A 23,807-nucleotide genomic window follows, 5' to 3' on the forward strand; every position below is an offset into this window, starting at 1 on the left:
GCCAAGGAATGTGCTGCTGTTCTTTTTTTTTCTTTAAAACACGGCTTTAAAGTTTGCCTATTTCTACACTGGCTTCTACTAGCAGGTTTATATATTTCAGCATTCAAAGCAAAGAAGATGTTGCTGTGATTACATAATGAAATGGGCTTACCCTGGCAATTTCCCAACCCAGCTGAACAAAGAGAAAGCACAGGATGGTACCAAGTAATTATGTGCAATCGGGAACTTAAAAACGTTAGCAACTTCCAATCCTTTTCCTTATACTTGTGAATGTCATTATTTCTCTCGCTTTTCAGTGCAAGATATTACAATTAATTAAGACGACTGCTACCTCAGTGAAAGGACAGCCAGAATAAATGTGGTCACATATCCCTAATGTGTGATTCTCCATAGGAGCTTAAACCAATTCACACTCCAATTTCCCCCACAAAAGTTAACTTGTGAGGCAGAGTGATATGAGAGAAAAGTACTGGCTGAAAGTCACCCAGTGGAACACTTTCGCTTCTCTTTGTTTCCGGAGCCGTCTCCAAATATGTCAGCCTGAGGGCTGGCTGTTTGCCGCCGGTTGGAAGCGCTTCCCTTGGGCCGATCAGGGACTTTGCGATGTCTTCCCAGTCACCGCCTCTTCGGGACGGTTTAGGTCCTGTCGGACCGTCCAGGGAGAAAAGTGTCATCGGTGGATTCGGACTGTCGAGTCCGCACGATGTAACGTTGCGACGTTGGCTCCTCCTCCATGGAAGTCACTCAGTGAGCTTCCATAGCTGAGGCGGATTTGAATCAGCATCTCCCCTTTCCTAGCTTCCTGCCCAACAGCATATAACTACTGCACCACCCATTATACAAGTCTATCCACAATTCACAGTTATAATACATTCTGGGCAATGAAGAGGGGAAAGGAAACGAAAGAGATGGAGAATATCATTGGATTGTTGAAGAGCTTTCACTTGGAACTGAACACAGGTAGTCCTTGACTTATTACTGGTTGCTTAACGACTGTTTGAAGTTATGACAGACTCTTCCCAACAAGGACTTACAACCCAGTTTCAAACTTCCTATGTTGCGCACGCCCGCGCACACGCCCCCCCCCCCCGTGGTTGCACTTTGGACACTCAGCAACCAGTGAGTGCAGCGCATGGTGTTACATGACCAGGGTTTATGATGCTTTTCCCAGAAACAGGTGTTTACTTCCAGTTTCTGGCAAAAATTGGCCAACAGCAAACAATGGATCCACTTAACAACCATGACATTCGCTCATAACCATGTCATTCCGAGGTGGCGCAGTGGTTAAATGCAGGCTACTTCAGCTGACTGCAGTTCTGCAGTTCGGCTCTTCAAATCTCACCGGCTCAGGGTTGACTCAGCCTTCCATCCTTCCGAGGTGGGTAAAACGAGGACCCAGATTGTTGTTGGGGGCAATATGCTGACTCTGTAAACCGCTTAGAGAGGGCTGAAAGCCCTATGAAGTGGTATATAAGTCTAACTGCTATTGCTATTCACTTTATAATTGTAGCATTCACATAACGCCAACTATATCAACCATCCTGGTTTCTTCAAAAACAAATCCTGAGTTTTAGCTCCACCTTAGGCATGAAAGCCAGCTGTATGACCTTGGGCCAGTCCCCCCCTCTCTCTCTCTCAGCTCAACACAACTCACAGAGTTGTTATTGTGGGAAAAATAGGAGGAAGGAGTGCTAGGCACGTTTCTTGCTTTGAGTTGTTTATTTAAAAAATAATAAAGGCAGGATATAAGCAAATAAATACCAGCGATCTGCATAACTATCAAAACCTTACCTTTGAAGCTTGCCGAAGCCATCGCAAATATTCAGTGAAAGTGTCAAAGCAGATATAGTAACTCTGACTCTGAGGTCCAGATGAGCTAAATGCTAAACAGTGCTGGTGCTTTTTAACTTCTTCTACCTGCAAAGGGATGGATGGAAATACATATATTAAAAAAAAAAAAACGTAACTTATAAGACAGAGTTAAACTTCTAAAATATTAATTAATTAAAAATACAGTTAAGGGAAAAAAAGCTGCAAGGATAAATAGGCTGTCAACATAACGAAAGAAATGTATACATTTAATAAAAAAGAATATGAAATTTCAAATTTTTGCTCATTTCAATGGGCTAAACAATCCGAAAGTTATAGTAAAGTCTTCAGTTAACCTTCAAGTGATATAATGGGCCGTAATTTCAAATACATGATACATAGGATTTAATCGTCTGAGGAACCTCCACTTGATGTTTTAACAGAAAGATCGCCACCCTGAAGGGCTAGAGGCGAAAAAGACCACCTCTGGGAGGCTTAGTTAGGTCTGTTCAAATATTCTGATAGAAATCAGCTGGTAGAAATGCAATAATATATTCTTTTAAAAGGTGGTAAGGTAGGAACTACTGAATAACGTATCTGTCCTCACTGAGGGACTGAGTCGAAAGCTGGGTCTGTCTAGCAACAGAGGCGTGGCTTAACAACATCATCAGACTCAGTCCTATCAGTGAGTGGATGATGCTGGATGCTACCTCCACCACTATGGAGAACATGCTATATCTCCATGAATAGCCACTGATTGAAAGCCCAGGTCAGGATTTTTTGATTGGGGAATGGTATGCTATCTATGTTCCCAACTTGTCCTCCAAGTGTAGTGGGAAATCAATCACTGTCCTCAAGAGCAAACTATGTGCAAAATATAAAATAAAGTGATGTGCAAAACAAACCCCTTTACAAATAAATACAAAATGAGTATGCCATCTGAAAGCCATGATTGCATTATCATTTGACTAAATAAAGGAGACTTCAGAGAAACTGAAAGTCTCATTGGGACATATCCTATTGCACAAAGATGGAGATTTATACAGTTACTTATATCAATTCCCTTGCCTGAGGCTGCTGCTTCATTTTAAATCTGCTATTACAGATTCTAGGTTTAATTATTTTGCCTATTAGAAGCTACAGATACACACGCGTAGCTGTACTAATAATGTTTTTGACATGTTATCTTTTCCTATGCAATAGTTTTTGGAGCAAATATTACAAATACAGATGGGTAAGCTTTCTTGAGATTACAAATGTGCTCATAATTACTCCCAAACCTGATGTGTTTTATTTCTTAATACTACTGTTGCATTTTTTTTCTTGATTTGTTTACCTCCCCATTACGTTAATTTTAAAATATGTATTGTATTTTGTATTGTATTTTATTATTTGTATGCCGCCCTTCTCCGGGAGGACTCAGGGCAGCGAACAATTCAAGGGGGGAAAAAAGGGGAACATAAAAGACAAAATACAAATAATAAAAGTAGACAACAGTCGCACAACCATACAAGTCGAGAGGGGAGGGGAACTCATCAACCCCAGGCCTGCCGGCACAGCCAGGTTTTGATGGCTTTCCGGAAGGCCTGGAGAGAGGTGAGGGTCCGAATCTCCGCGGGGAGTTCATTCCAAAGGGCCGGAGCTGCCACAGAGAAGGCCCTCCCCCGGGTGGTAGCCAGATGGCATTGGCTGGTAGACGGAACCCGGAGGAGGCCAACCCTGTGAGATCTAACGGGTCTTTGGGAGGTAATTGGCAGCAGGCGGTCTCTCAAGTACCCAGATCACATCAAAATATGTGATTTTGATGATGCATTATTCATTTTAATTTGAATAAATGTACACACACACACAAACACACATTGGAATTGTCAACTTGCCTTTCCACCAATTAAGGGGAGCACATGCATTTTCTGGCTTTCTTTCACCGACGATACTATTAGGCACGTCCCGCAAAGGATCACTTGGCGTCTTGTCCATCTGTTGACCGGCAAATGCATTTTCCCTTTTCTAACATTGTACATTCCTGAGAGCTGAATCCGTTCAGAGTTGCCAGTAGTGTTGGGCTTTCCTGGAATGGAAACAGCAAGTAACTTTATCAGTCAAGAGTGCTTTTCCAATTATTCTTCAACATGCTCTAGTAGATAGCACAACAAAATGAAGACCATAAACCCAAAGACAGATACAAGGACCAGCGTTACTCCGAATACATGAAAAATTACTATCCTACCAATTGCTTTTTAAATTTTTAACTCCAGGAATATTTTTAAGGACAATAATCTTTTCACTGCCGCTATCCTACCCAGCAATGATACGTGCAATTTCTCCCATTTTTTCATCTCTATCTGTATACTATGCCAAAGTGGTTCATAATTATGCTTATATAATTTCCTGTTTGAGGTTAAAATATTGACTCCAAGATATTTAACTACCTCACATCCTAGTGTCCCTCCTAGTTCTTCCATTTGTTTAGTATTCATACTTATAGCTAATATTTTGGTTTTCCCTAAATTTATTTTAAAACCAGATACTTGACCATACTGATTAATCGTATTCATTAAAACCATACTGGATTCCTGCTGTTGTTCCAATATTATGACCAAATCATCCGCAAAAGCGCGCACTCTGTATTCTTGCTGCCTAATCTTGATCCCTTTTAGACCATCCAAGGACAATAATCTTCATACATAAATAATTATGTGGATATGAAAGTCTATGGACAAATTTGCAGATTTGATTGCCAGGGAAAGTAGCTGAAATTGCCATCATAAACATGAAAAGATATCAAAAGATGCAGGACAAAAAATCAAAAGTCCCAAACTGTGGTGTCTTTTAATAGGTCCCAAACTCTGTTATCCCAACATAAGATTGAGTCGATTGCTTGACAGATTGCTCTAAAAAACAGAAAAGGTTTACTTAGATATTACAATCACATTGGGGTGAATACCTAAACTTTCAACAGCAACAAAAAGATCCTCAAGAGATTAAACTATTAGTAGAATAGCAATAGCAGTAGACTTATATACCGCTTCATAGGCCTTTCAGCCCTCTCTAAGCGGTTTACAGAGAGTCAGCATATTGCCCCCAACAATCTGGGTCCTCATTTTACCCACCTCGGAAGGATGGAAGGCTGAGTCAACCCTGAGCCGGTGAGATTTGAACCGCTGAACTGCTGGATCTAGCAGTAGCCTGCAGTGCTGCATTTAACCACTGCGCCACCTTGGCTCTTCAGAAAGGCTTCTGAAGAAAGAACTTACTGAGTACCAGTGTACTGATTCACTGCTCAAAAGGAGGCTCTTTAATGAACACAGTCTGCTTCGTCTCTGAACCCTTTAACACAATATGTCAATCAGAAAGGTTGGTAGCTCGGTGGTTTGAAACCCTAGCGCCGTGTAACAGAGCGAGCTCCCGTTACTCGTCGCAGCTTCTGCCAACCTAGCAGTTCAAAAGCACGTAAGTGGAAAAATTGAGAACCACCTATGGTGGCAAGGTAACAGCGTTCCATGCGCTTTGGCATTTAGTCATGCCGGCCACATGACACAGAGACATCTTCGGACAGCGCTGGCTCTTCGGTTTTGAAATGGAGATAAGACCTTCCCACTAGAGTTGAGAACAACTAGCACATATGAGCTAGGGGTAACGTTTACCTTTACCGCACCAAAATCATTTGATTATGATGGGACAACTCTCACTTATAGCAATAGCAATAGCAGTTAGACTTATATACCGCTTCATAGGGCTTTCAGCCCTCTCTAAGCGGTTTACAGAGTCAGCATATCGCCCCCAACAATCCGGGTCCTCATTTCACCCACCTCGGAAGGATGGAAGGCTGAGTCAACCCTGAGCCGATGAGATTTGAACCACCGAGCTGCAGAACCAGCAGTCAGCTGAAGTGGCTGCAGTACTGCACCCCTAACCACTGCGCCACCTTGGCTCTGTATATTAGAGCAGCAAGATTTTCTTCCCACATATGTTGTAGTATCCACCATTTCTTTACACCATTTCCTTACTAAGAAGGCCAAAGGTGAAAAATGTGAGAATGCTACACCACACTCCTGCTACAGGAACCACGGAAGATACGTTGGGTTAGCGTTGATTAATGAGACGAAGCAAGCTCTGCCAAGATTTTGCCGGATGAGCAATTTTCACTCATCCTTTGTTCTGGCCTCCATTTGACTCTTGCCATGCTGTGCCTATGGCTGATCCACAAAAGTACAGAGTCCGATATTTCAGGAACATATTGCCTGTACTAGCTGGGTGTCTGCATCACAGAAATGGCATTTCAGTTAATTCTGGGCACGCGGTCAAGATGTGCCCAATAAACAAGGAAGATATTTCTCTCTGGACCCAACTCAGTCAAAACTGTCTCAAAATTTTGCAAACAGAATCTTCATATTCCATCAGACTTAATAAAATTGAATGAAATATAACACAGTAAAAGTAGGATTACTAGCAGTACCTATTTACTTTAGTAGACTAATCCAACGGTGATATGTTAACTTAAGCTAGAACGGCCAAACGAAACTCCCTGAGTTACCGTGTTTCCCCGAAAGTAAGACAGGGTCTTTATTTTCTTTTGATCCCCGAAATAAGCTCTTGGCCTTATTTTGGGGAAGGTCTTATTATTTTTGAGGTGCAGGAGGTGGCGAGTGTGATGACCTCGTGGCTGCTGCTGCGTTACAATATTTTCAGGGAGGGCTTATTTTAGCGCACGGGGAGGGCTTATTTTCAGGGAAATGGTACAAAAACAAAACTGGTCCATCATAGAACGATTATAAGCTGACAAGTGTTTCAAGGATTTTATTTTAAAAATGTATTTAAAACAACAAGAGCCGAGGTGGCGCAGTGGTTAGGGTGCAGTACTGCCGGCCACTTCAGCTGACAGTTATCTGCAGTTCAGCGGTTCAAATCTCACCGGCTCAATGTTGACTCAGCCTTCCATCCTTCCGAGGTGGGTGAAATGAAGACCCAGACTGTGGGGGTGATATGCCGACTCTGTAAACTGCTTAGAGAGGGCTGAAAGCCTTATGAAGCGGTATATAAGTCTAACTGCTATTGCTATTGCTACAATAAATAGAAAAAAATATTCCATTTGATTTTTTGGCTTCTGTTTAATGCTACTAAATTATGCCATTGTGAAGCAAAATCGTTTGCTTTTCAACACACAATTTATTTGGGATTGTGAAATATACCCCACGTGCCCCTATGAATGCACCCACATGCCTCCATGAATGCACCTACACACACCCCAAAATGAAATGGATGTGTGGCCCCCACATATGTGCCCCATGCATGCATTCAGGGCCTCTGCATGCACCCCGCCCCCACGCACGTGGTCCCCCGCATGCACCCGGCCCTTATGCATGCACACGCTGTCCCCCTTTATGTGCCTCATACATGCGTGCACACCCCCATATGCACCCTGCCCCATGTGCATGCATGCACACACAGCCCCCCTGCATGCATCCTGGCCCTGTGCATGCATGAGTTGCCCCCATATGCACCCCTCATGCATGCACACATGCCCCCACCTCCGTACATGCTCAGCAGACACCCAAAGATCAACTGGCCGGGAGGAGGAGTGCACATGCGCAGCGGAGTTGAGCTGAGGCGACAGCTCACATCCCCACAGAGAGGGCACTGCCTATGTCCTATGCCCACAAAACATATTATGTGTACCCAACTCACACTAAAAATAGGAAGAGGAAAAACTACTTGCTCTGGTGTGTTAAAAATAATCAATATGTTTAGTTACAGGACAGTCAAGTAATTAAACAAGGACCTGCTAAATGTAAGAACTTTATTCCCCTAGAATCCTAAAATAAAATCGTTGTGAAAAGATACAAAGGTGAGAGATTTAAAATATAATTCATTTTGAAAGCCAAATCTTTGAAGAACTAAAAGCTGTAATTATGAAGTAGAACTGAGGAGGAGACTTTCCCAGAGAAGAACTTGAGATTTGAAGGAGTCCGAGAAGACAGAAGTGAAATAAATATACTGTCAAATTATAACCTAGTCTCATCTAACAGAACCACCTTGTATTCAACTTAAGCACTACTGTATAATTGTTGATTTAAACATTGCTTTAGGCAAAGGATATGTATAAACGAGCTTGAGTACATTGCTTTGCACCTAAGAGTTATTTGATCCCTCAAAGTTTTAATTTGCCTAATATGCATAGCCACTTCTACGTCTTTATAGAATCTGTCAATCAATTACTGTTTGAATACCATACATTTATGTTAAACATATTAAAATTATAAAGTATAACTGGTCTTAAAACAACTGCAAATAATTGTGCGTTACCTTTCTATCGTGCGTCCAAGATGCTAAAAACAGCAACTCAGTTAAGTTCTCACACATACTCCAATCATAGTAGCATTGTAATATGGTTACAAGACAACAACTCCTACCCCTAGACCCGTGATGACAAAACCTATGTCACGCGAGTCCTTGCCCAACTCAGCTTCCTCACTCATGTGCACGTGTCTCCCGCTGGCTAGATGATTGTTGGGTCTCTGCAGCGTATGAGGGAGATGCGTGTGCCTGCGGGGGGAGGGGGGTCACACGCGCATGCGCAGGAGTGAAGGGGACTGCAGGGGGTGCGGTGCTGCCCCCCCCCCCCCACGGCCCATTTTTGGTCCCAGGAGGCTTCAGGGAGGCCTGCTAGGTCCAAACCAGGTTGCGGGGGGGTCACACACATTCATTTCATTTATTAAATTTATAGGCCGCCCAATCCCGGAGGAATCTGGGTGGCTTACAACAAAAGAAGAAAAAAGAAAAGCAAAATAAGTAAAAAATAGTTTAAAATTTATAACACACATACGTTCTAATTGGGGCTGGACCTTAACACTAAGGTCAACAGCCCCAGGCCTGCCGGAACAGCCAGGTTTTAACGGCTTTCCTGAAGGCCATGAGAGTGGGTGAGGTCCGGACCTCTGGGGGTAGCTGATTCCAAAGAGTCGGAGCAGCCACAGAGAAGGCTCTCCTCCGGGGGCCCGCCAGCCGACACTGTCCGGCTGATGGTATCCGAAGGAGGCCCAATCTGTGGGATCTTATCAGCCGTTGGGAGGTATGTGGCAGTAGGCAGTCTCGCAGATAGGCTGGTCCTAAGCCATGTAGGGCTTTAAAGGTAATAACCAACACCTTGAATTGCGTCCGGAGACCAATTGGCAGCCAGTGCAGCTCGCGGAGGACAGGTGTAATATGGGTGTATCTCGGTACACCCAATATCGCTCGCGCAGCTGCATTCTGGACTAGCTGTAGTCTCCAAACGCTTTTCAAGGGTAGCCTCATGTAGCCCCATTCATGGGGGGCCAGGGAGTGTGGGGGATCACAGGGGGGCAGGGCACATTGCATTACGGGTATGGGCACGGCGCGCGATTTCAGCACATGAGGGGAAAAAGGTTAGCCATCACTGCCCTAAATTCTAAGCACACATGATTTTTATGCAGCATACTTCAAAAAACATATAGATGTAATATCTTGGATTGGCTATTACAGACATAACCATTTCTTTCTAAACTTTAAAGGAGAATATTTGAATTAGTATTAGCACTGATGATGTTACCTAGTTTGAGTAATGAAACGTCTGCAAGAAAATAAGACAGCTTAAGAGAGGACCAAGGACCCGTGTCCTTTCTAACCCTGCCCCATGTCCAGCCTTCCAATCTAGAAACTTCAGGGAAACATAGAATTATGTTTGTATATCTACTCTCAGGCACAAAATACAATGTCTTCATTCCCCATTCCTCCCCAAAAAGATGATTGGGTCAGTCTACCAAGACAGGAACTGTAAGGATTAATTAAACTAAGGATAAAAGTATTCTGATTTTCAAAGCACGCCTTGTGGGGGCCAAAGGACATGGCTCTCCTAATCATGTTTTATTTTAAAAAAAGGGTGGAGAACTTGTGGCCATCCAGATGCTGCTGAAGGATGATGAAGGATGTTGAGAATTCTGGTTTGGCAACATTTAGTGGGCTAGGAGATTTCCCCGTGTCTATTTTAAAAGAAATGGCAAGTTACTTCCTTTTATGTCCATCAGGGAATGCCTGCCAAAAAAAAAACCAGAAGTGGCATTGGCATTTCATCACTTTCAATGGTGAAACTGAATTTCTTGCTCTTTTTAGTCCCAAACAAATAAAATCAGTATTCTATAGAGTCAGTCCTGTGCTGTAGCGGCTACATCAACAGAGAGATCGCATCAATAGCAATAGCAATAGCAGTTAGACTTATATACCGCTTCATAGGGCTTTCAGCCCTCTCTAAGCGGTTTACAGAGTCAGCATATCGCCCCCAACAACAATCCGGGTCCTCATTTCACCCACCTCGGAAGGATGGAAGGCTGAGTCAACCTTGAGCCGGTGAGATTAGAACCGCCGAACTGCAGAACTAGCAGTCAGCTGAAGTAGCCTGCAGTACTGCACCCTAACCACTGCGCCACCTCGGCTCAAGATCATGGGAAGAGATAGCACTGCTTCATAGCGCAGCGGTGAGATCACACTCGGGATTCAAAAAAGATGATGAGGCCCTCAGTGCAGAGAAGAGCAACAAAAATGATCAGGGTGTTTTTTTAGATTAAATTGTGCAATGAATAAGGCAGGAGTCCTCAATATTTTTTTTTAAACAGGGGGCCAATTCACAGTCCCTCAGACTGTTGGGGGGGGGCGGTGTAGCTAGGTAATCCTGTGAGCGGGTGGATGTGGCCAATTTAGCAGTCAATTAAACAACAGACACAAATTAAACTTTAATTCAGTGTTTCTCAACCTTGGCAACTTGAAGATGTCCGGACTTCAACTCCCAGAATTCCCCAGCCAGCGAATGCTGGCTGGGGAATTCTGGGAGTTGAAGTCCGGACATCTTCAAGTAGCCAAGGTTGAGAAACACTGCTTTAATTTGTTAATTTGTTAATTTGTTATTTGTTATTCTTTTAAAAACACAGCCTCTCTTGACTATTAAAGACAAAAGACAGAGAAGTTGCTAGTTCAGCTGGATGGACCCCCCCGGACTTATGAATGTTTATTTAATGGCACACACTCACAGAGCATTTGAAGAAGACTGATCTAAACAACACATTAAAGGTTATTTCTTTTCGTTGAAGTCTTAAGAGCCTTGGTGAATCATTTTCATATGGCTTTCAGCCTGAGAAACATGACTTTCAAGTACATCGTGACAGTATGGAAAGTTCATTGTCTCAAACTGCATCCCTCATCAATACAGCAGCAAAGCCAACTATTTCACCAGGAATGTCAACATTAAAATATTTATAAATTCAAAGAGACACACAAAAAGGCAGTTTACAGATTCAGGGGAACCATCTCCCTCATCGTATTTATGCGGAACTATAGAGTTGATTTACGGGATACCATGAAATGCAAGACATTCTTTATCGCTATCCTACAATAGTACTCGGCCAAATATGCAAAAATACTGAATTTTATTCCGAAAGACTGTCATCTTATTAAACTGCTCTTCTGTATCTCGAGACAGATTTATTTGTAGTGACTGCTTCCCCTCCATTACTTAAGTGTTTGAAGCACAATAGTAATGTTTGACAGCCAAGGCAGCAAATCACTGTGGGTGACAACTGGTCAAACTGTCATGCTTTCAGTAAGAGTTTTATGGCTGATAAAAACAGGAATGCCAAGCATTAATATTACACTTAAAACAGCATGAAGATCGAACTGCACTGAAGGGCTTAAACTAACATATGAGGTTCAAATACAGGCTGTGTCCTAAAGCAGTGTTTCCCAACCTTGGCAACTTGAAGATGTCTGGACTTCAACTCCCAGAATTCCCCAGCCAGCGAATGCTGGCTGGGGAATTCTGGGAGTTGAAGTCCAGACATCTTCAAGTTGCCAAGGTTGGGAAACACTGTCCTAAATAATCAAATGAGACTTTAATGGAATGGAAAAACAAACTTTAAAAAAACAGTTGCCAATTGATTGATTGGTTTGACAAACAGTCAAATACTTGATGGAAATGGCATGTGATTCCTTCTTTGATTACTTACCTGAAGCTGGATTACAAAAGAGTTTGTCAATTATCTGCCTGGCTACAATATACCCTTGGCGACTGGATTTAGCAATAGCAATTAGATATATACGCTTCATAGGGCTTTCAGCCTTCTCTAAGCGGTTTACAGAGTCAGCATATCACCCCCAACAACAATCCGGGTCCTCATTTCACCCACCTGGGAAGGATGGAAGGCTGAGTCAACCTTGAGCCGGTGAGATTTGAACCGCCGAACTGCAGATAGCAGTCAATAGAAATAGCAATAGCAATAGCAATAGCAGTTAGACTTATATAGCGCTTCATAGGGCTTTCAGCCCTCTCTAAGCGGTTTACAGAGTCAGCCTCTTGCCCCCAACGATCTGGGTCCTCATTTCACCCACCTCGGAAGGATGGAAGGCTGAGTCAACCTTGAGCCGGCGAGATTTGAACCGCCGAACTGCAGATAGCAGTCAGCTGAAGTGGCCTGCAGTACTGCACTCTAACCACTGCGCCACCTCGGCTCTAGGATTTGGTTTGGTGGATCACCAGTTGCCTCAATCCATAGATATAAAACAGCCTGAAGAGACTTAGGATTGGATACCTACAAATATTTTAGCTGACTTTTGGAACGGAGAAAAATGAGGCATATTGTACATACACACACACACACACCTACACACGCACAAATTGCAGCTTTTTACATGAAGCAGAGTGAGTGAAGGCCAAGTCCTTGTTTTTTTTTCCAAAAGGGTCAACTGCCCACTTTCAACTTTCCTATCTGTAAAAGGGAAATAAACAATGGAAGCTTTCTAAAAGTCATATGCTTGGTTCTGAAGGAGCAAGTGAAGGTTAGGGCATAGAAGGACCTTGTTGAGTTTTTGGCATTGGTGCTCCAATGGCAGCATTATCTGAAACAAGATGCATTCCTGCTCTTCTTATCTCTTGTTTGAATTACTGTGAATTCACTTTACGTGGGAATGTCCTTGAAGAACATCTGGAAACTTCAACTGGCCCAAGAAGCAACGTATCACATATTTACTTGTCAGTCTTCAAACTGGTATATCAAACGCCTGTCCCAGTACCAACAGGTGGGTCACTATCTTAAATTTTTTTTAACATTAGGGGTGTCAGCCATACAAAGTAGATCGGATTAAGAAACGAATGCCAAATAGTAAAAACTACGATTTATTGTACCAGCTTTAGTCACAGAATCCTGCAAGTTTGAATGCGCTTTCCCCCAATTGCTCAGTTTATCTTCGGGTTAAACTAGAGAGAAGTCTCTCTGAGATTTATTTTTTAATTTGTTTTTTTTTTTTAGACTGGGGTGAAGCCCTCTATACTGGACCCTTGCCTTGATGATGGATTTTCCTCTAGTCCTTGAAGGTATTCCCTCTTCCCTATAGAGGGCATGGGTATATAAGAGACTTCCTTCCCCTGATCAAATCTGTTAGCAATAGCAATAGCAGTTAGACTTATATACCGCTTCATAGAGCTTTCAGCCCTCTTTAAGCGGTTTACAGAGTCAGCATATCGCCCCCCACAGTCTGGGTCCTCATTTTACCCACCTCGGAAGGATGGAAGGCTGAGTCAACCTTTGAGCCGGTGAGATTAGAACCGCTGAACTGCAGATAGCAGTCAGCTGAAGTGGCCTGCAGTACTGCACCCTAACCACTGCGCCACCTCGGCTCAAGCACTAAGGACCCGTAATTTTTGTACAGGAGCAGAAGGACTTCAAATAACGATTCTCTATATTCCACAACAGAGGAAAAGGAGAAAATGTCTGCCTTTCTTTTTTATAAAAGAACCAGCTTAATCCTTAACTTTGCCCATCTGGAAAGAATGTTAAGCTTATAGCAACTCATGCTAAATTGTTGAATATATTCCTTTCTGCGACATCTCAGCCTTTTTTCCCCGAATTAAAAAAAACAAACCTACCAAATGCTGAAAATGCACATTTATTTTTGATATGTCATGTAAACCAAATCCTTACTTATAGAGTTTTTAACATTCTTAAGGAAGCCACAAACTGACTCAAATTCTAAAAGAGCATGTTTTGGACTAGAGCATGAATTCTTCTCGCCAAAAAGCTAAACTAATGTTTAGTGAGCAAATGTAAATTTATTTGTAAGGAAGGAGGGTGTTTTTTTCCCCCTCACAAGGGGATTTGATAGAAAATACTGTTTCATTAAAACATCATCAAAGAGTAACACAAAGTAGAGATAAATCATGGAACTATGCATTGCATCATGGCATGATTCCAACAGATGATTAACTTCGAAACGAGCAAAAATTTTCTCCATCAAGAAAACTCTAAAATCAAATCCAGTCCTTGGCTCACGAGAATGCTGCATTGTTTCTAAGGGGCAGAAATAATAATGGTATAGTAGCTACAGGTAGTCCTCAACTTACAACCATCAGTTTAGAGGTTCCACCACAAATCCGCGAAGCCCTTATCTGCGGAGACATAAGCGCGAAGACTAATTCGCGCCGTTCGAAGCGCTAAGGAAAAACGCGACCCTACCGCGATGACATAATCGCGGAGGGCAAATCCGCGCATTCCCAAGCACTCAGCATACTAAACCTAACCCTAAACCTAACCCTAAACCTAACCCTAAACCTAACCCTAAACCTAACCCCTAAACCTAATCCTAACCCTTACCTTAATTTAAATCCGCTTTCTGCCGCCACGCTGTTTTAAAGCGCCCTTCTGTCGGCGTGCTGTTGTCGTGGCGGTGATGACGCGCGGTGATGACCGCTATCACCGCTATTTTGACGAGCGCGGTTTTGTCGTACCACACAGTTTAGAGACTGTTCAAAGTTACGCGTCAGTAAAAATGGGGCTTATGACCCTTTTTTTTTTACTAAATCCTTCTTCTCCCATACCCATGCAAGATTGGTAATCACTAAATTACCGATTAATTGGTAATCACTAAAGAAGCCAGTTATTATGTTCAGTATACGCTTAGGGAAACACTTGCATTAAAAGACTACGCTTATTAAAATCATCTCAATTTAGGACATTTTATCTTTTTGTTTTGGGATTTCGGTCCCCACCCAAATGTATTTTTGTATCACTGCATCTACATCACAACGCATTATCCTAAATATGAATGAATCATTTGGAGGGGTTTCCTTCAGACAATAATGAAAATACAGGAAGAAGTCAGGAGTGAACATTTTTTGGGGATTCTAATTGTTGAATGCCGCTTCAAACTCCCTTCCTTTTCCTCCAGGGATCTCACTGCAAGGTCAAGAGAACAAGGCTGGATGAGTGGGAGGTCATCCCGTTTTTACATCATCCCAAAGCCGTTTGTTGGGAATGCCATTACGCATCTCCTATAGATAATGGTTTCCGTGGCTGAGCGGGATCAGCGGTTTATTTAGGGTGAAATAAACGCCCTGCATCAGGTCCTATGAACATCTAAAATAATTTATTTAAAAGTACATACAATCCTTATCAATATATCACGTACATATTTTAAACTCATAACCTCAAGACTTGAGTAACCTCAAGTCGCCTCAAAACTTGACTACTGTAACACGCTCTACATGGGGCTGCCCCTGAAAAGTGTTCGGAGACTACAACTGGTCCAGAATGCAGCCGCGCGAGCGATACTGGGTGTACCAAGATACACCCATGTTACACCTATCCTCCGCGAGCTGCACTGGCTCCCTATCGGTCTCCGAACGCGATTCAAGGCGCTGGTTATTACCTTTAAAGCCCTACACGGCCTAGGACCCGGATATCTGCGAGACCGACTTCTGCCGCATACCTCCCAACGGCCGATAAGATCACACAGGAAGGGCCTTCTCCAGGTACCGTCAACCAAACAATGTCAGCTGGCGGCTCCCCAGGGGAGGGCCTTCTCTGTAGCCGCTCTGACCCTATGGAATGAACTACCCCCAGAGATCCGGACCCTTCCCACTCTCATGGCCTTCTGAAAGGCTATCAAAACCTGGTTGTTCCGGCAGGCCTGGGGCTGTTGACCTCACGACTGAGGTCCAGCCCCGACTAGATTGGGTGCATGATGTGGTTTTTAATCTGTTTTTCTCTGTCTTTTTTAATTCTTTATTTTTTTAAAATGTATTTTCTGTAAGCCACCCGGAGTCCTTCGGGATTGGGCGGCCTATAAATTTATTAAATACTAATACTCATAAGATAATACCATCCCAAAGCCAAAATGAGGATGGGAAAAAACAAAGCCAATTACTGTACAGGGATATTTATATTCTGCCTTTGGCACAGATGTCAAACTTAGACAAAGCTCCTGAAAACATCTCTTTACCTCCCCCAAAATAAAATAAAATAAATCCCTAACTTGTTTCACAGCAACAGTCCTGTCTAGTTTACTCAGGAATCTAGGGATCTGAATACCCTTTCAACACAAATAAACTCATTTCTTGCTTCAAAGAGAAATCAGAATTTCAATTCTGTACCTTCTTTCACATATTGTGGAAAGGCTGTAGCTTGGCGGGGTATTCATCTGTACTGTGATCTCTCTCACAGTTCTAAGAAACAATCTTTTTACTCAATGTTTCCTAACAACTTAGGATAAGTTTTACAAAAGCTGAACCGGTAGATTAAAGCAGATATTCAGGCAAGCAGCCAGTTAAACAACTGTCTAATTTGCATAATCTGTATCTAGGTTAAATTTAGAACAAGCTTTATACATTTATCAGTGCTTAAAGAGCAAAACACTCATATTATTACACATCCACGTTTCAAGCCGCCCGGAGTATTTAAATGGTCGTGTTATTAATATACCCTTAAGATGAGTTATCTGAATAAATTCCAAGAACCTATTGCTGCTTTCAACAGGCTTGAAAATGGGGACTTCCAGATAAGACACAGAACTGTCTCTAAAAGCCTACATTTGCTTAATCAATATTCAGAGAACAAACCATAATTAAACAGCCCTCTTGGCCAATGCTAACAAAGAAATTCCAACCTATTTCAGCAGTGCTGCTGGCTGGGACATTTACAGAGCCAGATAAAACGGTGAGTTTCCCGTACGAAAGATAAAAATACTTTGTTGATTCCAGTTATCATAGCTCTTTTATTTCATGCCAAGTCCAAATCTTAATGAAGATTTGTTACCTTTTCTTCGCTATTGTTGGATTCTATTAAGCGGTGAACATACGTAAGTTCAAAATGAACTGCGTATTCTTCCGTTTCCTCGGAAATATTGGTAGAATACAGGTACTCCTTGACTTACGACAAAAATTCTATTGTTCTATTGAGAGCAACTTTTGTGAAAAGCACCAAAACCTGGTTCAATGACCGTGGGATTACTGTACTTGATTGGCCTCTCCATTCTTCCTCCATACTCTGGGTCCTTGGTTTCCAAATGAGATGCAAAAGTTGCTCTCATCAGAAAAGAGGACTTTGGACCAAGGAGCAACAGGATTTTGGACCACTGAGCTTCATTAAGACCAGGGTCAACGCAGCCATCTTCCAGGAGATTTTGGAGCACTTCATGCTTCCTTCAGCAGATGAGATTTTTTGACAAAAAATGGCTGTTTTTTGCTCATTTTTGCCCCCACCCCACCCCCCAGAAGCACTCTGCAACCCCCCCCCCCAAGGCTATTCATGCCTTTTTTTTTTTTTTTTTTTAAGAAAAACGGGCCATTTTGGGGAGGTTTGCAAAGTGCAAAAACTTTTTTTCCCCTTTTGGGGAAACATCTACCTATCTACTGTATTTCTCTCTATCTCTATTTCTCTCTCTATATCCCTCTACCTACCTACCTACCTACTTACACACATACATTCTCTCCCTACATACATACATACATACATACATACATACATACATACATACATACATACATATATCCCTTTATCTACCTACCTAACTACTATCTCTCTCTCCCTATCTACTGTATCTCTCTCTATTTCTCTCTCTATCCCTCTACCTACCTACCTACCTACCTACACACTCACTCTCTCTCCCAACCTACCTACTGTATTTCTCTCTCCCTCTCTATCCCTCTACCTACCTACTTTTTTTAAAAAAAATTGTCTCTTCAAAACCTTGGTGCGTCTTATACTCTGGTGCGTCTTATACTCTGATAAGTTTGTGATCAATATCTTAACAACAATGAGGGTGGTGCCCATCTAGGTATTATTCTTCGCGAAAAGCCAGTTTAGGACTCATATGGATTTCTTAACCAGACTGTGCAACAATGTGGATATCCTTAAACCAACTGCCTCTTTCCTTCAGCTCAGACTGCAGCTGTGGAGACCAACCCCGGAGAGGCTAGGAAATAGATATGGCCCCAACACCCTCTAAATCATCTTTTCCTCTTTGAGTCTGGACACAGCACAGCCATAATTCTTCCACTGTTTGCTGCACTGCCATGGAAAGCTCAGAAGGGATAGCACTGCTTTGCCCCTTCGTGTGACACCGAAATTCTGACGGATTCTTAACAAAAATCCCTTTCCAGAACCTGTGGCAGAACAGCAATCAAGTAGTTGTAAGTTCCGTGTAACATTGAGTCAACTGCCCAAAGACACGTTTTATCTCCTTGACCCAGAAGTGGGTTCCTACCACTTCGCACCTATTCGGTAGAACTGGTTTGTCAAATCTACCGAACCGGTTAGAGGAGGTTCCACCAGTGGACCCAGAAAGCAGGCCACACCTACAGAAGAGCTTCCAAAAATTTTTGAAACCCACCACTGGCAAGGATCTTGTAACTTGACAGCTTTAAGACTTGCATGCTTCAATGCCAGAGTTTCTGAATAGGTTTGGACCGACCTAAGTACTAATTCATAATTTCATATCCCGTCACATGGCTGGCAGGCCACTCCCATCCGGTCACATGGGTGGCAAGCCACTCCCACAAAGGAGGCCACACCCACAGAGTAGGTTCCAACAATTTTTGAAACCCACCACTGCCTTGACCCATACATTTTTATGCAGTATATCCTCTTAAGGGCTGCAATCTGAACGCTCTGAAGTTTCTCTCAAAGGAAAATCCCTCAAAAAAATATATATATCAACTCATCTAAATGAGAAAGAAAAAAACCCTCTTTAGTGCATTTTCCCCTTAAGGCTAGAAAACCTGGGGGGGAAAAAAGACTACAAATGTTATCTTGCTTGTCATACAATCTATTTATGTTTCGTATTTCTTCATCTCCACCCATGCAGGAAGGGAAGGGTGAGGTTAAGAATATGTTCAAACATCTAAACATTAGTAAAAAGAAATCCCCTGTGGGTTTATCCATGTGTAACCCAGGCTGCAGTATTAAATTAACTATAAAATAAGCAGAAAAATAAAGTGTTACCGTGACTTTTTTTCCCCCTTTTTTCTTTTTCAAGGGGAGATAACTAAATTACGCCTTGTTTGTACTTCGGTAATTTTGCATTGAAATTTACCACGGCATCCAATGCTTCTGTAAGATTCATTCCCAAGTTGTTCCATAAAAGTTAATTACGCTGACTGTGTAAATGTTTTAATTGCACGTGTTTAGAAGAGGTTTCAATGATTATCCAACTACATGTAACAGTTTCTGGCAAGCACTAGATTTATTACCCTTGCTGTAGTTGCAAAATTTTCTGGGAACTTTCTCCCATTTTTGGTCATTGGGCCCACTGCCTTTTTGTCTGCTTGCTCCACCCAAATTAACTCATCTAAAGAGAGAGAGAGAGAAATCCTTTACGTAGGATTAAAAACACTTTATGCAGGACTAACCTTCCTGCCTGCAAGCAGAGTATTTGTGCTCTGCTTCTCAAATTCTTCCTGCTAGGGTAAATCACATTGAATTCTTCATTCTTGCTTTGCGGCAGTTTATTTAACCAGGGTTTGCTAACATAAAGCAACTGGGATTAGCAATCATGGTTTACCCTCCACGATACCTGAGTAGACACACTGAAGCATGCAAAATCAAAGGCAAATTAATGACAATGTTGCTTATTGCGTGGCACAACAAAACCGCGCTCGACTAAACCGCGCCCAATTAAACCGTGTCGCTGATGTCATCAACAGGGTGACAACAGCGAGCGCGGAGAAAGAAGGGCGCTTTAAATAGCGCTTTGAAAGCAAGCCGATTCAACTTAAGGTAAGGGTTAGCTTTAGGGTTAGGTTTAGGGTTAGGTTAAGGGTTAGGTTAAGGGTTAGGGTTAGGTTTAGGGTTAGGTGAAGGGTTAGGATTAGGTTAAGAGTTAGGTTAAGGGTTAGGTTTAGGGGTTTATTTTAGGTTTAGCGTTTACAGCGTGCTTCTGTCTCCGCGCTGTTGTCGCCCTGTGATGACGTCAGCTACGCGGTTTCGTCGACCGCGCTTTAGTCGACTGCGGTTTTGTGGTGGAACCGCTTATTGGAGTCAACCTAAAGAACTCCATGATTCTATCAGCATAAATAACAAAGTTTTTACCAGACTTAAAATAAACTATAATTGTTATCACTTGAGCATCTGATGGAACTGAACTCAGGAAAAAGTCTTTCACACAAACTCTACAACTGCCTGGGATGGCAGCAATGAAAAATGTGCCTTTAATTTCAGCATTTTTGAGGCACCCACCGCACTAAACCTTAGGAATTAGATCTTGGAACCAAATTTATCGATTTGCCAGTTGGGGAGATTTCTACTAGATGTGTCTATTGACAACGAGAAGCCTTCTAATCTATCAGTCTCCTCAAGAAATAGGTCATTGTTCCAAACCTGGCAATTTCCCCAGATGTTGGTTTAACTCATCTGGACATTATGGAACATTGACTTCAATAACTATTGGGAAAGCCCAACTGAGAGCAGCTGCCAGAAACAGCCACAAATATGAAGGAAACAAAACAACATGGCATTCAAAATGAGAGTAGAAAAAGATCGTTCATTCTTGATGGATAGTCCCAACGCACAGCAATGGAAGTGAGTATTAAAAACGGTTCCACCACAGATGCGCGAACGACAAAAGCGCGCCTGACTAAACTGCGGTGACAAAACTGCGCCGACAAAACCGCACCGACGAATGAGCGCTGAAGCGCGCCGACAACAGCGCGCCGACAGAAGCGCGCTGTAACCCTAACCCTAAACCTAAACCTAACCCTAAACCTTACCTTAACTTAAATCGCGCTTCTGTCGGTGCGCTGTTGTCGGTGCGCTGTTGTCGGTGCGCTTTTGACATCGCGGTTTTAGTGCCGCGGTTTTGCCGGCACGCTTTTGTCATTCGCGCATTTGTCGGGTCACGTTAAAAACTAGGTGTGAGGTAAAGTTCAACAGATTTATTAACGGGTTAAACGGTACAACAGAACTTCAGGACTAGGACAGCGCTCGCTCGCCTCTTTATATACTAGAGCTGTCAGGCGGCTGACCAATAGGCGGCCAGCGATTCTCCCGCCAGCCAGAGGGTGGGTCGGGGCCAATCAGGATCTTGCGGCTCTGGCCACTCCCGCTGGCTGGAACGGGAGGACGTAAGAGTGAGATTGATGGGTAGCAACTATAAACGTTACATTTTCTCATACAAACAGAAATTTTTACGAAGTTAAAAAATGAATTCAAAAAGAATACAGAAAGAGGAAAAAAGATTAAAAAGAGTTGAAAGGGACTCCCCCCCCCCAAAAAAAACCCAATGTTATTCCATGTAAGTCCTTGGGAGAAGGGCGGCATATAAATCTAAATCTAATAAACCTAAACCTAAACAGAATGTGTAATCCAAGATCATATTTCAGAATTTTCCAAATGGATGACTACTACTCGTAGTAGTACATTCCTGGGGAAAAAATATTTTAGAAAATCAAAACTGATATTCTAGATACTTTCAGGCAAATTCATTAGAAATAACTGAAGTTTGGAGACTATAATACCTTGACAAAAACAGAGTAGCAAGATTCCTAAGCTTCATAGAAATCAGAAGAGCTAAGTCTTAAGATATAAATTTATAGCTTCAGCATCCCTCTGAATATACACTATATTCTTTTCTTAGTAAAACCAGGTATACCATTTAAAACACAGATAGGGAGCCGCCCAGTGGGACTGAGTTTATGTTTAACTTTCCAAATGCAAAACTATTCCATATTCAGATTTTGTTTCATGTTCAGAAGGTCATAATACAGCCAAGAAATCGGGTTATTAACAATGATAGCAATAGGTGAGCATTATAAAGCATTAAAAGACAAAAGAAATGGGAGGAGAGAAAAATCCATTTTTCATTGCAGAGTCAAACTTTCCACATCTATCTTAATTTGTTTATGAAAACATGAATCTTAACCTTTCTGTCCTTTTTAATATGTTCATGGTTTTCCCCCTTGCTCTCCTCCACTCAATCCCTTCGCTTTCAGCTTGATCAGATGTTCCAAATCATATTTTACAGCTTTTAGCTGTTTTTTTTTTAATATTGCCTTGCCTGCAGGCTCTTTGTCCAACTGTTTTCGAACAAAAATAGCCGCCTTTTGAAGCGAACGCAGCCATTTGTTCATATAAAAAGGGGGGGGGAAGTAACTGCACAACAGAATTTTTCAAGCATCCCTTCATAAGCTATTCAATAATTTCCTATTTTCTTGTTGAAACAAACTGGTTGCACTGGTGTGATACTATAAGCTTCGGGTGATATCTTGTGTGGGATTTCCTGAAAAAATGTTTCTCTTTAAAAAAAAAAAATACAGTGATTCGTTTAATGGCTAGGTCAAAATGGTGGCAAATTTGTGTGTGAGTCACTTAACCACTGCCTTGTATAGCAATAGAAATTCTGGTCCCAATTATAGCCGTAACCCGAGGACTACCTGTATATGACATACTGCCCTATTCAAAATATTCCTTAAATGGGAAGCTGTTCTGTCCCCCCTTCTCCACTCGTTAAACAGACGACAGGCAAACAACTTAAAAGGAACTCTCTTTATCAGTTCTCGGCTCAGACTGGCTGTGAGCCCAAAAATAACATAAATACATCTGTTATCTGACGAGATAACAGAATACAAAACAAATCTCTCTTACGGCAATGCACTTCTCCAAGTGTATCCTTGAATCAGGGTTACAGAAAACCAAGCACTTTTCCAAGTGTATCTTACATAAACCACGACTGATGATCAATCAATGTTGAACGAACCAAGGAACGTTGACTCCTGCAACCAGGGTGTGGCACCATCCGTCCTTTTATCCCCAAAACCCCACTAACGAGCCCCAGCTGCATCGTTAATCTTGCATCCCGAAAAGACTCACAGAAGACTGCTGCTGAGTCACAACAGGAAGCAGTTGCTGTTCAGCTGGCAAATAAGGACCCGTTATTAATCTGGGCACCATCTGACTTAAATACGGTTCCCAACTGCAATATTACTATTCCCAATTAGAGCTATAGGATGGATCCTGGAATTGCCAAGGCTGAAGATTAGAGTTCCTTCCTAACGTCTTTGCTTTGAATATGCTTTTACATCAAACTAAAAGAACAGTAAAGCCTTATAAACTATTCTTCCCCCGAGGCACCTCATAAAGTTATTGTCTTTGCTGGAGACTTATTTAATCCTGACTGCATATCTTCTTGACAGGTATTGTGCTGGACCAGTTCTATAATGAACTCAATTAAAATGAAGAGAGAGAGAGAGAGAAAATGTGTATTTTTTTGCATGAATGGTACAGAAAATGAATAAATAATTGTTTGGTTTAGAGATATGGATTTCATGAATTTATCAGATTGACTCTGCTTATTTTCTCCAGCCTCAACAACATATATTATATGGACAATCAGCTTCAAGTTAGGAATTTCAACTAGAAAATATATATTGTTTTATGCATGCATACATGCATGCATGCATACATACCTCTGTGTGTGTGTGTGTGTGTGTGTGTGTGTGTGTGTTCCATCTTTCAGTACAGATGTATAGATGAAGATAGACTTAAGATACAGAAGGATCTTGACAAACTTGAACATTGGGCATTATCTAACAAAATGAAATTTAGTGGTGAACAAAGTAAGGCTCTACATTTAGGAAAGAAAAACAAAATGCACAGGTACAGTATAGGTGATACCTTGCTGAATAGTAGTAACTGTGAGAGGGATCTTGGAGTCCTAGTGGACAACCATTT

The 23,807-nt window shown here is 42.1% G+C and overlaps 1 protein-coding gene across 1 annotated transcript in view; it reads right to left on the reverse strand.

Annotated features, from left to right (window-relative positions):
* Positions 1-23,807, reverse strand: part of PHLPP1 (PH domain and leucine rich repeat protein phosphatase 1) — a 151,191-nt gene that overhangs the window by 67,533 nt on the left and 59,851 nt on the right. Inside the window, exons 2-3 of the mRNA XM_087707566.1 lie at positions 3,687-3,877; positions 1,792-1,917 (exon numbers count right to left, since the gene is read on the reverse strand). Coding sequence (XP_087563692.1) covers positions 1,792-1,917; positions 3,687-3,877 — 317 coding nt within the window. The remainder of the gene's footprint in view (positions 1-1,791; positions 1,918-3,686; positions 3,878-23,807) is intronic.

This window comes from Thamnophis sirtalis, unplaced genomic scaffold (genome assembly GCF_051295495.1).
Source record: "Thamnophis sirtalis isolate CommonGarterSnake01/CBP01778 unplaced genomic scaffold, rThaSir2_p1.2 scaffold_2, whole genome shotgun sequence".
In the NCBI taxonomy this organism is placed as follows: domain Eukaryota; kingdom Metazoa; phylum Chordata; class Lepidosauria; order Squamata; family Natricidae; genus Thamnophis; species Thamnophis sirtalis.